The following is a 16,363-nucleotide window of genomic DNA, read 5'->3' on the forward strand; positions in this document are numbered from 1 at the left end:
TTCTATTGGCATTTACTGACTAGTCACCATATACTGCTTTGGAACAAAGACCTGTACCTTAAAAGGTGCTATAGACTCCTTTGCTTCCTCATTAATGAATGAAAATGTCTAGTAGAGCAATCTGCTGGGAAACAAAAAACATGTGTTATCGTTTCTGCATTTTCAGAAGAGAGAGACCAGCATCGAGGAAGGAAGGGCTGAGCAGAGATCATGTGGCATCATCTGGTGTCGGGTGGCATGGCAGGAGGATGTTTGGAGGGGGTGGGTAGAGGGGGAGGTCGGGGATGTAGGAGACGTTACCCTAGGCTTGAGGTGGAGGAGTGGCTGAGTTTGGCCATGTCCCGCATGGAGCAAGGACTGGTGATTGCTTGCTTAGGGGAACAGGCAGGATCTCGGAGGGAAATGTTGGTGTGGGGCAGCCGGTGAGCTTGACCCTGGTGACCATGACCCTGAACTCTGGTATGGGTCAGACATAATGGAGAGCTCTATCTAGGGTAAACCCCAAGGACTTAGAACCTCTGCCCCTCGGCAGCTCTCGGAGGAATTGAAAGCTGGAGCCCTTTCCTGGGCTCTTCTAGGTCCCAGGAAGTCCCCTGGATCCTTGCACTGTCCTAAGGAGGCCGAAACCCCTGCAAAACATACCTAAATAATATTTTCTATCACTTTTTTCAGGAGGGAAGTATGAATTAATCTGATTTAGAAAACTAAAGTGATGTGGCATTTCTTGCATCATAGTGTGACGGAGCTAGACGCACGCCCGCTACGCCTTTGGGCAGGACCATTCTGAGCACACCTGTGCTTCCAGGTCTCACTTCTCACTTCCCACGTTTTATAACTTTCCTGAACTCCCAATTCCCACCACAAAAGTTACTTCTCTCTCTGATAGCCCATTCTTTCAAGTCTAAATATAATGAGCTCAACAGCCTATAATTAAATTTAGAACTAAGTATTCATAGCCAAAAAAAAAAGTGAATTAAAGTATAATCTCTCTCAGGCTTTAAATATTTAAAATCTTTAGGGTGAAGGGTTTTCAAACTTGTTTTCAACAGCAAAAGCCCATTTGCAATGGACTGAAATATGAAAAGTAGACCAGAATGGAGCTCCCTGGCTGAAGTGGAGTAGGGGGCTGAAGACACCTCTTGAACCCATGTCATGGCCCCAAAGCCCCTTTTTTTTGGCATCCTTGGGTTCATCTGAAAACCACCATTTTATTTTATCTTATTTATTTTATTATTTTAATTTTTATTTTATTATTAGAAGATTTTATTTATTGGAGAGAGAGAGAGCACATGTGTCTGAGAGAGAGAGAGAGAGAGCAAGTGCATGAGCAAAGAGGAGGGGCAGAGGGAGAAGCAAACTCCCCACTGAGGAGGGAGCCTGATGCGGGACTTGATCCCAGACCCCTGGTATCATGACCTGAGCCGAAGGCTGACAGTTAACTGACCAAGCCACCCAGGAGCCCTGAAAACCACCATTTTAACTTAAGAAATGAGTAATGTGGGTGTAGATTTTGGGGGGAATGTTAGACACATCTCCACAAGCTTTGGAGAAGATTATTTTAGGTAGAAGGGTCCTTTCAGTTCGTTGTCCTACCATACAAGCAAATGCCACCAGAAGGCAGACTCGTCTGCAGGTTATTTCATCAGCACTTTATTTCACTACCAGTTAAAAGAATAAAACTGTAAGATGTTTATTGATCCCTGGGATCATGACCTGAGCCAAAACCAGACACTTAACTGACTTAGTCACCCAAGTCTCCCTATTTAATAAATATTTAATTCTATTAAATATCTCATTCTAGACTCAGGACGCAGCAGTGAGGAAATCTGATACAGTGCTTTCTCTCAAGGAGCTTATACTCTAGAAGAGAGAGGTAGAGAGAGGCAATAAACAAATGTCCTCTGCTAATATAAAGCATCGTAAATCATCAAGAAAATCTTTTTTTTTTAAGGTTTTATTTATTTATTTGATATAGAGAGAGATCACAAGCAGGCAGAAAGGCAGGCAGAGGGTGGGGGGAAGCAGGCTCCCTGCTGAGCAGAGAGCCTGATGTGAGGCTCTATCCCAGGACCCTGAGATCAGAGCCTGAGCTGAAGGCAGAGGCTTTAACGCACTGAGCCACCCAGGCACCCCAAGAAAGTCTTTTTTTAAGCAGTTTGTAGTTCTGATGGTCTTGAGCATCGTCAGTATTAGAAGAGTTTAGCACGGTGCACCCTGTTTGATGGATGCCTAGTAGATGTTGAAGAGGGTAAAGAAGAGAATGAGAGGATTTCTCGCCTCAGAAGATAAATACGTTTTCTGAGGAAGCCACGTTTTAGTGATTGGATTAGAGGAACAGATAGCTATAAGACTGGCTTCAATTTTAGATTGTAACTATGTTCCTGATGTTGATGATTCCCCACCCTGGCCTCCTGTGTCTTCCAGACTGATCATTATTTATTTGATCCAAGCCAACCTGTAGACAGAACTCAGTACCACTCTGCTCCCCGCAAAGAATGCACTCATGCAAAATCGTTTATAAAAATGTTTTTTAAGAAACCCTACCTTCCTTCTTATATCATCTGTTTCTTTGTTCTCTTCTGCAGCAAAAAAAGTTGTCCTTCCTTTCTGCACTACTTCCTCTCCTTTTATTCTCTCTTCAACATACTGCAGTGAGACTTCCATCCTCCTCATTGAAACCACTCTTACCAGAGTCCCAATGACTTAACAATGCCAAAATCTCATCCAGACACACTGACATTAAATTGATATGCTGACAACTCACATATTTATATTTACAATCCTATCCTGTTTCTCAGACTTGAACTTATATATCCAGTTGTCTACTGAACATCCTACTTGGGGGTCTACTGTGTATGTCAGAGGCAACATGTCCAAAATGCCAGTCCTGATTTTTTTCCCCATGGTTTTTCTCCTCCAGTTGGCTTCTCCACTTCAGGAATTGGCAATTCCAATCATCTGGTGGGCTAGAAACTTAAAGTCCTCATTGGCTCTTGTCTTCCCCTCACAACTCTCATCCAGTGGGCTGGGAAACCCTCCAGGCTCTACGTTGAAAATACAGTCAGCATCCAGTCATGTCTTGGCACCTTGGCAGCTGCTCTCTCCAAACTGCCATCACTCTCTGTAGATAACATCAGTGGATTCCTAACACTAGTTCCCACTGCTTTCTTTGCTCCTCCGGAGTATTTTCAACACAAGAGAGAAAGACACTTAAAAACCCAAGTCAGATTGTGCCACTTTTTACTGAACCTTGTAATGACTTTATTTTTATCTAAGTTACAAAGTCCTTGCAGAGCCCCAGGTGGTTGACCCTTCCCTTCCACTCTGCTTCATCTCTTTCTGTATTCTCCCTCACTTGCTCGACTGAGGCCACACAGGTTACTTTGCTGTTCCCCACACCCCCGCCAGACATGCTCCTGCCTGAGATTCTTTGTGTTGGGACTTCCTTCTGCTGAAATCTTCCCCTGAAAGTTGGTTAACTCCCTCACCTCTTTCAAGTTATTGCTTTAATGTCAACTTCCAATGAGGGTTGCCCTTGGCACCCTAATTAATAGTGGGACCTGTCCTACCCCACCTCCTCATAATTTGTTGACTGTCTTCGAAATAAAATGTGTTGCCTCATTATTTATTATAAAAATAATTTTTATTTTATTATGTTTATTGGTATTTGTCTCCCTAGAAGATAATCCCCACAGAGAAAGGGATCTACTCTATACTCAATGATGTGTCCCAAGCTCCTGCAAAGGGACCAACTTGGCTTAATAAGTGAGAAATAATTGAGATAAAGAATTAGAGAGCAACATAAGCTTTGTTAATTCCACATGGCAGATGGAGGAAGAAATACACTTCCCATTCCACAGAAAACAACTTGAAATATCCCTTTAGAGATTTCTGTTTTATAAAGGGTCTTCTCTGTACTGTGCTCTCAGGGAGACTCAACCAACTTTTTTTTTTTTAATCCATCTCTCCCCCAAGACAGTACCCAGCAGCAGCACTGGCCCCTCATTCTCCCCATGGGGTTCCTTTACCCCTTCATACACAGAGTCCTCTGATACCCATGCATACCTACCCCAAACATTTTAATGTTTAACAAAGTGAAGATTGTTCTAGTGAGTGTGGCTTGGAAGGCAGGGGAAGCCAAGTTTGCTTATTTGAGCGTATCTTTGGATTTTCTTTCTCCTTTCTCATCTCTCATTTTTCACCCCAGTCCTTTTATTAACCCAAAGATACAGTGCTCTCCCCAAGAGGAATTCTTGTATCAGCTGCTATAAAATATTATACGTATGCTATATGGGATAAAGTCAAATAGCTTTGTAAAAGGAAAGACCAATAGTGGTTGACAGTAACTGAACTTCTGTAGAAATTCTGTAGAAATCTGCTTTAAAAAGCAGCCTGTAGAATGAAGAGCTAAAAGACTCTTAGTATAGACTCAGGTGATAACAGTCTATGCCAGGTCAGCTTTCTCTTCAGAGGCAGCGTTGAACTTGAGCTCCAGACTTTATGCAGAGGCTCAAAGACTGGTGAATGAGGACATTATTCAAGCTGTGATTGGTAGGTAATTTCTGAAAGGGACTCCAAAAACTAACAATCAGAGTATTGAGAGCATTTGCCAATATAAATGCTGCCCATAATACACAGGCAGAAAGAATATTAGAGGGTTGGAAGCAGTTGGAGAAACTCTAAAGGTCACTTCAGGATATGGATGTTATTTCAGCAGTCTGTTATCAGAAACCAAAAAACTAAAAAGACCTGGTCATCCTCATAGGTATATACTCTTTAGAATCCAGAGACTTCTGAAATCCAAGTGATTCAAAATTATTCCCATCATCTGGAAATGTAAACTAGTGTCTTGGGTAATATACCTTTGTATGCTGCTATCATTGCATTAATACCGATCAACTGCCACATATGCAAATGGAAGTCAGCTTTGGTGGTAAAGTATCTTTACTTGGTAAAAGTATCTTTATCAGATGACAATCCGTAGGATATATACTACACAAAGGCAGGGGAATATTTTTGTTTTCTTCACTGATGTATCTCTAGGTGCTGGGATAATGCCTAGCACATTGTAGACACCCAGTAACTATTCGTTCAATTAACCAATGAATCTTCTACTGAACAATCCGCCATCAGTTTAAAGTCCAACATGTACCTCTTAGAATTATAGAGGATGTTAGTGGAAATGGTATGAAGATTGTATAACATGACTTCTCCTCCAAGGAATCCCCTTTGTCACCTTAAGGACTGAGTCAAAAGGCTGTTTAAATGAAAATGATTGTTGTAAGAATGTGAAATTTATGATTGAAAAATCTGTACAGAAACTTATGAGCTCTCAGAATGTTCTCCCAAAAACCCAGAAGTGAGATGGAATGTCATCTCATCTGGTCCAAATCACCTGAAAAATAAAGACAAACTTGAACTTTTGCTTGAAGCTGATGCCTTTGAACTGACCACAAATCAGGTGACTACACAACCAGCCTGGACAAGAAACAGGGCATGGGTGTGGTGTGAAGGGCTTGGACTAAAGCTCAGACTGCATGAATCTGTGTCTATATGGCTACGTATATGATTTTGAGTAATTGCTGTCTTAACCATACGACACTCCAGTTTCTGTATTTGTAAATCATCATTCCCCCTAAGGAAGTTGTGGTAGAATGCCGGCCTGTCTACTTTATGGGGGGCTCTTTGGAAACTCCAAATAAGATGTGGTTGAAGTACTTGGCTAGTTGAACAGTTTCACACCAAGAAAGTGGAAATTCCGAGTACAAGTTAAGGAGACATCAAACAAAGTATACAAAAGTTCTTCTAAGTTTATAAAAATACTATTAATTCACAAAACAATGAACTCTAAAGGGAGACTAAGAATAAAATATACAATGTCCTAAAACCCAGGACAGCCATGTCTCCCACTGAGGAACCACACAAAAGAAGTCAGTTTCTGCACAATCCGCCAAGACAGTGGGATCTCAATAATCAGAACAATGCAAGCAATCTGTTTTAAATTTGATCCAGATTTGATACAATCATATGCAAGAAATGACTCTACTGGAGTAGAATATATGGGGTCTTAAAGATGAAACCTAGATGTTAGGAGCTAGGTAATGTTGAACTTTCAGCTACATTTCTCAAGGAATCATCAGAGCCATAAGGTGGGGAATGCAATAATTCTTCTGAAGAATTGCAGCTGCTGAAATGCAGACAGATGGAATTTCTGCACTCTCTAATATAACATAGAAGCAATCTCAACAACAGGATAAACACTTATGCCTTGCAAATTTTCCCTCAGCCCTAGAGAGAGGATATTGTATAGATTGGCCAATAAAATCTTAGTGTTTGGATTTTCATTTTATATCTGGTTTCCTGTGTCCCTTTTAGAAGTCTGTTTTTGTAGGTATAGGAATGTGGTCCTGTGCTGATTCTTCTAATACTATTTGAAATATAAATGTGTTTCATATTTTGGCAGTTGAAGTTCATAGATGTCCTTTGTATCAATACTGAAATGGTAGCATGTGATGGAAAACAGACATTTGTTGTTGATTTTACAATGATTACACATGAAGTACCATCATAAGAATCTTAACTAAATCAACTACTACTTAATGTTCAGCAAATCAAAATTCTGATTTCCTTGATAGCGTTGGAAAATAATTCATTAATTGCATTTTTCTTTGTTTTTTGGCAATATATGGTGCTTTATTGGGATTAAGTTGACTTTTCCCCATCTATTAACAAAGAGTCTCCTGAGTGCCCACCACTCTCTTAGGGCCCAAGAACAAGAGAAATGTGACAGACTGGGCTTCACTGCCTGGAGCATTTAGTCTGTACTTTTCCATATTTCTAATTCTGAGTTAAAATGTTTTCTGTTTCCTGGTTCTCTTTAATTAGTCAACAGGGTTCATTTCATCAAAGAATACATCGTTCAGTGAGTGGTGACAGTGAGTAGGACTGATCACACAAGTCAGTTGTGTGGAGGAATGGAGACAAGAACGAAGTCTTCAGGGGTTGTGTTTATTTACTGTTACTCTGAATTGAGAACCCATGAAAAAATGAACTTCTTTTCCAGATTAAAAAAATAAAACATCATGAAAGCCTGTGGCATGCCCCAGCCCTAAGCTCTTCCTCATGCCCCAACCCTGCACTTTCCCACTGCCTTGCTGAAGCCAGCAGGCACACACAGTCCACATAGGGGATGCTCCTTAATCATACTGTGGTGAGGGGTGGGGGCACTCCTGGGTACCATAGGACTATAACTATTGGAGAGACAGTTCTTGGCATGCTAGATACATGCACCCCCGTGTTTATTGCAACATTATTTACAATAGCCAAGAAAGGGAAGCAATGAAGTGTTCTACACAGATGAATGGTTACAAATGAGGTGGTGTATCTACACAATAGAATATTTTTCAGGTATGAAAAAGAATGAAGTCTTACTATTTACAACAAAATGGATGGGCCTAGAAAGTATAATGCTAAGTGAAACAAGTCAGACAGAGAAAGACAAATGATTTCACTCATATGTGGAAACTAAGAAACAAAACAAAGAAAAAAAGAGACAAACAAAAAATCACTCTTTTTTTTTAAGACTTTATTTATTTGACAGAGAGAGATCACAAGTAGGCAGAGAGGCAGGTGGCGGGGGGGAGCAGACTCCCCACTTAGCAGAGAGCCCGATGCGGGGCACGATCCCAGGACCCTGAGATCATGACCTGAGCTGAAGGCAGAGGCTTAACCCACTGAGTCACCCAGGTGCCCCCCAAAAATCACTCTTAAATGTGGAGAATAAAAAGGAGGTGGAGGAGGATGGGTGAAATAGAAGAAGGAGATTAACAGTACACTTAGGATGAGCACTGAGTAATGTATAGAATTGTTGGATCTGAAACTAATATAACTGAAACTAATGTAACTGAATGTAACTAATGTAGCTGAAACTAGTATAATTAATTAATGATATGTTAATTATACTGAAATTAAAAATGATTAATTAATTGAAAATGGATTGAAATCAGAGAGGGAGATGAACCTTGAGAGACTATGGACCCTGAGAAACAATCTGGGGGTTTCAGAGGGGAGGGGTGGGGGGAGGGCATAACAGGATGATGGGTACTGAGGAGGACATGTGCTGTGATGAGCACTGGGTGTTATACTTAACTAATGAATCATTGAATATTACATCAGAAACTAATTATGTGCTATACAGTGGCTAACTGAATATAATAAAAAATAAGTAAATTTTTAAAAAATTGATAGAAAATCTGAATAGACATTTTCCCAAAGACATACAGATGGCCAACCCATACATGAAAAATGCTCAAAACCATTAATCATCAGGGAGATGCAAATCAGAAGCACAATGAGATATCACCTCACATCTTTTAGAACAGCTGTTATTAAGGGGCATCTGGGTGGTGCGGTCAGTTAAGCACCTGACTTTTGATTTCAGCGCAGGTCATGATCTCAGGGTTTTGAGATCGAGCCCAGCATCAGGATCTGCTGGGTCTACTTGGGATTCTCTCTCTCTTTCTCCTTCTTCCCCTCCCCACTCTCCCCCACCACCTGCCAAAAAAAAAGGGTATTATCAAAAAAGACAAGAAATAAATGTTGGTGAGGATGCGGAATAAAGTGTACCCTTGGGCAAGTAGGGGCTTTTACTACCCCATTGATATCAAAGGATAGATTATCTAGACAAAAAAAAAAAATCAATAAAGAAACACTGGCCTTAAATGATACATGAGACCAGATGGACTTAATAGATACTTACAGAACATTCCATCCAAAAGCAGCAAAATACATACATACATTTCTCAAATGCATATCGAACACTCTCCAGGATAGATTATATGTTAGGCCAAAAAACAAGTCTTAATAAATCTAAGAAGACTGAAATCATATCAAGCATCTTTCCTGACTACAACAGTGTGAAACTAGAAATCAAAAAAGAAAACTGGAGAAGTCACATATATGTGATTAAATAACTTGATGTGTGTGTGTGTGTGTGTGTGTGTGTGTGTATTTTCTAAGAAGGAGGTTCATAGCAATGCAGGCCTACTTCAGGCAACAAGAAGAATCCCAAATAACAATCTAAACTTACACCTAAAAACTAGAAAAAGAAAAAAGCTCAAAGTTAGTAGAAGGAAGGAAATAACAAAGATCAAAGCAGAAATAAAACAGAAACAAAAAATAACAGAAGATCAGTGAAACTAAGAGCTTGATATTTGATAAATGAACAACATTGAAAAATCTTTATCCTCGGGACGCCTGGGTGGCGCAGTTGGTTGGATGACTGCCTTCGGCTCAGGGCGTGATCCTGGAGTCCCGGGATCGAGTCCCACATCAGGCTCCCAGCTCCATGGGGAGTCTGCTTCGCTCTCTGACCTTCTCCTCGCTCATGCTCTCTCTCACTGTCTCTCTCTCTCAAATAAATAAATAAAATCTTTAAAAAAAAAAAAAAGAAAAAAGAAAAATCTTTATCCTCACCAAGAAAAAGAAAGGGCTTAAATAAATAAAATCAGAAATGGAAGTGAAGTTACCACTGATGCTACAGAAATATAAAGGACCTCAAGAAACTATAAACAAGTATATGCCAGCAAATTGGACAACCTAAAAGAAATGGGTAAATTCCTAAACAATCTTCCAAGATTGATTAATGAAGTAAAAAATCTGAATAGACCAATTATAAGAAAGATGAATCAGTAATCGAAAACCTCCCAACAACAAATGGAAGTCTAGGATTAAGTGGCTTCACTGGTGAATTCTACCAAACATTTAAAGATTTAATACCTATTCTTCTCAAACTTTTTAAAAATTGAAGAGGAAAGAACACTTCCAAACTCATTTTACAAGGCCAGCATTACCCTGATACCAAAACTAGACAAGGACACCACAAGAAAGAGAGGTAGGGAAGGGAGGAGGAGTGGGGGAGGGAAGGGAAAGGAAGGGAATGGAAAAGAAAAACTATAGGCCAGAATCTTTGATAAACATAGCTGCAGATATTAACGACATTTTTCACAGAAATAGGACAATCCTAAAATTTTAACCACAAAATTTCCCAAATAGCCAAAGTAACCTTGGGAAAAAAGAATGAAACTGGAGCTATCACACACTCTGATTTCAAGCTATATTATAAAGCTATGGAAATCAAAACAGTAAGGTATTGTCATAAAAACAGACACATGGATCAATGGAAAAAAAACAGAGCCCAGAAATAAACCCATGTATCTATGGTCAAGTAATTTACAACAAAGGAGGCAAGAATAAACAATGGGGGAAGGATGGCCTCCTTAACAAATGGTGTTGGGAAAACCATACAGACATATGCCTGGACCACTGTCTTATAGCCTACAAAAATGCACTCAAAAATGGATTAAAGACTTGAATGTAAGACCTGAAGCCATAACATTTATAGAAGAAAACATAGATGGCAAGCTCCTGGACATCAGTCTTAGTGATGAATTTTTGGCTCAAACTCCAAAAGCAAAGACAACAAGAGCAAAGATAAACAAGTGGGACTACTTCAGACTAAAAAGCTTCCACACAGTGAAGGAAACTATCAACAAAAAGAAGGCAACCTACTGAATGGGAGAAGATATTTGCAAATGATACATCCCGTAAGGGGTATGAAGAACTCATACAACAACAAAGCACAATCTGATTTTTAAAAATGAGCAGAGGATCTGAATAGATATTTTTCCAACGAAGGCATACAGATGACCAAAATCACATGCAAAGATAGTCAACATATAAATCATCAAGGAAATGCAAATTGAAAGCACAGTGAGCTACTACCACCTGGTTACAATGGCCAGTATCAAAAAGACAAGAAATAACAACTATTGACAAAGATGTAGAGAAACGGAAACCCTCCTGCACTTACGGTGGGAATGTAAATTGTTGCAGCCGCTATGGAAAATAATATAGAAACTCCTCAAAAAATTAAAGACAGAGCTACCATTAGATCTAGTAATTCCACTTCTGGAATTCCACTTCTGAAGGGAAGGAAAACACTAAACTCAAAAGATATATTCACCCCTGGGTTCACTGCAGCATTATTTACAAAAGCCAAGGTAGGTAAGCAACCCAAGTGGCTATGGAAAGATGAAAGGATAAAGACAACGTGATACAAAAGAATACTACTCAGCCAAAAAAATAAAAATAAATAAAAATAAAAATGAGATCTTGCCATTTGTAACATGATGGGTGGACCTGGAGGATAATATGCTAAGTTGCTAAGTGAAATAAGTCAGACAGAGAAAGACAAATACTGTATGATCTCACTTACATGTGGAATCTAAGACAAAACAAAGGAACAAAGGTGAGTTCAAGCCCTGTTTATCAGAGATTTGGGTCTATAGTTTTTCTTTTCCCTTTTTCTTTTTCTGTGCAACATTGAGTAGCTTTCTAGACGGATGGGATTTTGGGTTTTGTTTGTTCAATTAATAGCACTTCGTTTTTAAATAACTTGCAGTTATTGAATAAAATACTCAGTTTGGTGTGCCCCCACGCCCCCCTGAGTTGTGCAATTGACGAGGCTCCCGTCTTCTGCTCTGAGCGTGGGAGCCTCTCACGCTGCAAGCCTACTGGGGAGTTTTCTTTTGCTTTTCTCGGGCAGACACACTTTGTAGGCTTTCCAGGTGAATTTCACGATTAAATGTCGTAGAGGGCCCGAGAAAACTCGGCGAGGGGATTGGGAAGCAAATCTTGAAGAGCAAGGAGGGTGTTCTCGCTGTTCTTTGTTTCTCCGGACTCCTAAAGGAAAAGGGCTGCTTCTGACCGGGTCTCCCTGCCTTCTCTTCCAGCGCTCTGCGGGGGCGGCGAGAGCTTTCTGTGCGCCAGCGGCCTCTGCGTGCCCGGGAAGCTGCGGTGCAACGGGCACAACGACTGCGACGACTGGAGCGACGAGGCCCACTGCAGTAGGCGCGGGGCGTGGGGGCCGGTGGGGGCGGGGCGGGGCGGGGCCGGGTGGGGGCGGGGCGGAGGGGGTGGGGGCGGGGCCGGGTGGACGGGGTGGGGGCGGGGCGGAGGGCGGAGCGGGGTGGAGGGGGTAGGGGTGGGGGCGACCCGGGCTGGGGCCTGGAAACGGAAAACAGACCCTGACAGCCGGCGGGCGGGGGCGTGGACTTCTGGTAGTTGGCCTTCCCGACGCCGGCGAACGTGGAACGGTCGGTGTGTTTGCGCCCCTTTCAAAGGTGCGATTCCTGTAGGTCGCAGTGGGAACGTGTTTTGCATCAAGTGGCTTAAAGTTGGAGGAAGGCTTTTTGTTTATTTTGCTTGGGTGAGGCTTTTATTTTTGTTTTGGAAGCTTAATGACTCTAAAGGGGTGTGTGTGTGTGTGTGTGTGTGTGTGTGTGTGTGTGTGTGTGTGTTTTAAAGACCCGGTCAGTAGGCAGATGTTTCACCCTCCTGATCCTTAACATTCCTGACACAGCATGCAAAGCCCCTTGTTTGCTTACGCTTTCTCTAAACCGGGTGATATATCCTCCATGGTGCTAACTACTTTAAATGCGTGGATTGAGAGATTCAGACATTAAACATCGTCAAATTCTTTACTGTGGATTTGGTCAGTTGTTTTGATTGAATTGGTCGGTGGTATGTAAAATGCGGTCCTAAGCTCCTTGGGCTGCGGTGTAAAATACCCCAGACTGCATGATTTAAACAGGAGAAATTTATTCTCCTAAGGTTCTGGAGGCCCCGGGAGTCTAAGGTCAAGGTCAACGGGGCTCAGTTTCCGGTGAGAGTTCTTTTCTGGGCTGCTAGGCAGCTTCCATCTTCCTCAGTGCTCACTTGACCTCTTTGGAGGCAGGGAGGGAGGGAAGGAGGGAGGGAGAAAGGGGGAGGGAGAGGGTCTCCCCCTCTTCTTATAAGGGTACTATTAGATTAGGGCCTCACCGTTATGGCCGCATTTAACTTTGTCACTTCCTTACAGGTCCTTTCTCCAAATATTTGAGAGTTATTTGAGGGTTAAGACTTTAACATATACATTTTGGGAGGACATCAACATTCTGTCCGATATATATATCGGACAGAATGGTGTGTGTGTATATGCATACACACACATACATAGTGTCCTATGTGTGTGTGTGTGTGTGTGTGTGTGTGTATAAATATATATATGTATATATATACACATATATATATATATATATATATTTTAGCTTTCAAGTTTTTCCGTGCTTGTACAATGGGTAAGGAAAAATTAGCTTCAGTAATGCAGGATTTGCCTCCAAAGCAGAGCCACAGGCAATTATGTTGTAATTGCTTTTTAATGGTTATATGATCAGCAAAACCATCAATGGTAATATGATCCCATCTTACCATGGGTAAAGCTATGTTTTACTCCCTATAGGAGCTGCCAAGGCTGTATGAGAACTCTTAATTGTCGACCTTAATTGAAAGGTTCTTATGGTCTGTTTGCCAGGTAGAACACTTCTTCCATGTGAGGGTTAGGATACTTATTTATCATAAGTTTTGAAAGGCATTATATTATGGTAATATTTCAGATCGGTGTTTCCCAAACTGGTGTTCCATAGTACCTGAAAATTCCAAGCCCTGAAAATTGTTTGAGAAATAAGCAAGTTTGAGAAATGCTATCAGAACTACTTTTTAGAGAGTTACAATACACATTCACACATTGTAAATTTTGAGAAATGCTGTACTTTTATAAAAGATATACTCACTTTACTTAACTTGGTATTTCCTCAAAATTATTTGTTCATATATGCCCCCACCTCTATTTATGTATTGTTTTTATAATTTGGAATTCTCTCTTCAGAAAAACCTGTAGCATATGATTGTACATGAAAAAGATTTTCATAGGATGTCGCCTTACATGCGGCCGTATTGCTGTGGAGTTAGGAAGGAATAATTTATAGAGCACTCACAGTAGGTTCAATAGAATTATATCCAATTTATGGGAAATGTGTTAGAATCTTTTCCTTATCTCCCAATACGGCCCATGGGATATTATTAAAATTCTGCATGTGCCTCCCCCCCAGCGGTAGGCCACCACTGGCTCGCCATTATGTTCCTTCATTGCACCCAGCGCATGGAGCGTTGCACTTTAAACAGTAAGAGATGGTGCCGCATCGGTTGAATTGAATTGGAAGGAGTAAATTTTCCTAGTCAGTGACTGAACAAACGAGGTATCACTGTTCTGCAAGGTATAGAGCACGTCCTAAGGGTTGAAGAGTTTATTAAGGAAGATAGAGGCGTTCCTCAGGAGCATGCTTTAACATCCAGGTGGTTTGGTCAGCTGAGGAAATGAAATACATCCCCTCAGAAAATCTGCCTACGCTCAGTTACACCTTGAAAGCTTCACAGGTAGTTGCTTTAGAACTTTCGAGGGCATTCGACTCGGAGTTTCAGCATTCAGTGCCTGTGGCTCTTTAGTCATTTATGGAGGGTGCCACCCTCCCACTGTCACCGCCCTGTGGTGAAGGAGTAGTGGAGTTCTGAAATAGGGCATGGAGGTAAATCAGAGCGTGACTGCAGCCCAAGGACTCCCCCCATACTCCTGAGGGGAGAAGGAAGTTTTGCTGGGCTTTCCTAATGAGGAGCAGAAGAATATGGCGGCTCCCAGGGTGCTGGCAGAGGATAAGTGGAGGACGACTGCCTTCAAAGAAAGGAAGGGAAGGAATTATTTGTCAACTATGCTAGAAGCATCAATTGACATGATTTGGTTTAATTTTTAGCCAAGGAGGTATTACCCTTTTTGTGCAGATGCAGAGCTGAGGTTGAGAGTCATGAATGAATTTGCCAGTGATTCACACTGCATGATTTGAACCTGGTCCTCTGCTATTTGTTTGTTTTTATTGAAGTGTAACTGACACACAGTGTTATATTAGTTTTAGGTGTGCGGCACCGTGATTCGACAGCTCTGTATGTTAGTCAGTGCCCACAAGTATAGTCACCGTCTGTCACCATACAGTATGTCGACTATATTCTCTGTGCTGTACTCTTCTTCCCCATAACTTATTTACTTTATAGCTGGAAGTTGTACCTCTTACTCTCCTTCACCTATTTCACCCGTCCCCTGACCGCTCCCCCTTTGGCAATCGCCAATTTTCTTCTTTGTATTTAGGAGTCTGTTTCTGTTTGTTTGGTTGGATTTCTAGATTCCACATATAAATGAAATTGTATAGTATTTGTCCTTCTTTGTCTGACTTATTTCCCTTATTAGCATAATACCCTCCAGGTCCACCCATGTTGTCTGCAAATGTCAAGATCTCATTCTTGTCCATAAAAGTTCAGATTTGGTGAACAATGATCTTCTGATCATTTATAGGAGAGGAAAACATTTATTTTCGGATGCTCTATGACCCTTTGGGAGATAATTGTCAATTATACCGTTAAGCCAAGTATCTAGGACTCCTTACTGCCTTTTCTCCCTTAACTAATTATGTTGTTTCTCAATCTCTTCCCAAGTGTTTATAGAATGAATGCATTTCCAACCACCTGGAACAATGTTAGCAGTGTGGTGAAAAGATTTTCAAAAATTAAGAAAGTTTTCTTTGAGAAATTTCTAACTCTGTGACTTGAGGCGGGCTACCTCTCTATTCCTGGTTTTCTTTGTCATTGAAGCCGCATGCACATAGCATCTGCAGGAAGCCCCACCTGCAGGAATCCTAATTCAGTTGCTCTGGAGCTGGAGCCCAGCAACAGCTTTGCAAAACCGCCCAGGTAATTCTAACATGCAGCCAGATTCGAAGCCGCTGGACTAGAGGGGTTCTGGTGTGTCTTTTGTTTCTCACCTATAATCTTTTGATTCTATAACCAGCTCTAGAGTGGTGTCTGGTCTACAGCTAGTGCTTAGCAAATGGATAATGGCTGTCACAAAGAAAAAGCTTCAAGGGAAATGGTTGTCACAGAGAAAACAGGCGCCACAAAGTCCACATGTTTTATGCCATATAAAATCACTGTCAAATACTTTTGGAAATCATTTGCTTGGATTTGGGTAAAATTGTTTGACTTATGTTTTAGTATAATTATACGACATATTTTACTAATGATACCTTGTACTAATTATGATGTGTTAACTACTTATCCAAAGTATAGTTAATTATACGAATAACCACAAAGTGTAGGGATTACTCCTGTAAACTCTTGAGTCAGGCTGCCGGTATTCCTATCTCTTCTTTACCATTTCCTGCTTCTGTGAACCTGGGCAAGTCACTCCATCTCTCTGGGCCTCTGTGTCCTCCTCAGTGAAATGGAGACAGTAACAGTAACTATCTCTAGAACTCCTGTGCAGAATAACGAACCCTTGCCTATCCTGCATCTAGACCACTGTCTGACATGCGATAACGCTGAAAGAGTGTGGGGACTGATGGTTGCCATTGTAATTATTGGGATCTTATTCACCATATGGTCC

General features: G+C 41.2%; 1 protein-coding gene across 1 annotated transcript in view; it reads left to right on the plus strand.

Moving 5' to 3' along the window:
* The window catches only part of CORIN (corin, serine peptidase), a 263,664-nt gene that overhangs the window by 148,719 nt on the left and 98,582 nt on the right, over positions 1 to 16,363 (plus strand). Inside the window, exon 7 of the mRNA XM_044224366.1 lies at positions 11,793 to 11,906. Within this exon, the coding sequence (XP_044080301.1) occupies positions 11,793 to 11,906 (114 nt within the window). The remainder of the gene's footprint in view (positions 1 to 11,792; positions 11,907 to 16,363) is intronic.

This window comes from Neovison vison, chromosome 11, assembly GCF_020171115.1.
Source record: "Neovison vison isolate M4711 chromosome 11, ASM_NN_V1, whole genome shotgun sequence".
In the NCBI taxonomy this organism is placed as follows: domain Eukaryota; kingdom Metazoa; phylum Chordata; class Mammalia; order Carnivora; family Mustelidae; genus Neogale; species Neogale vison.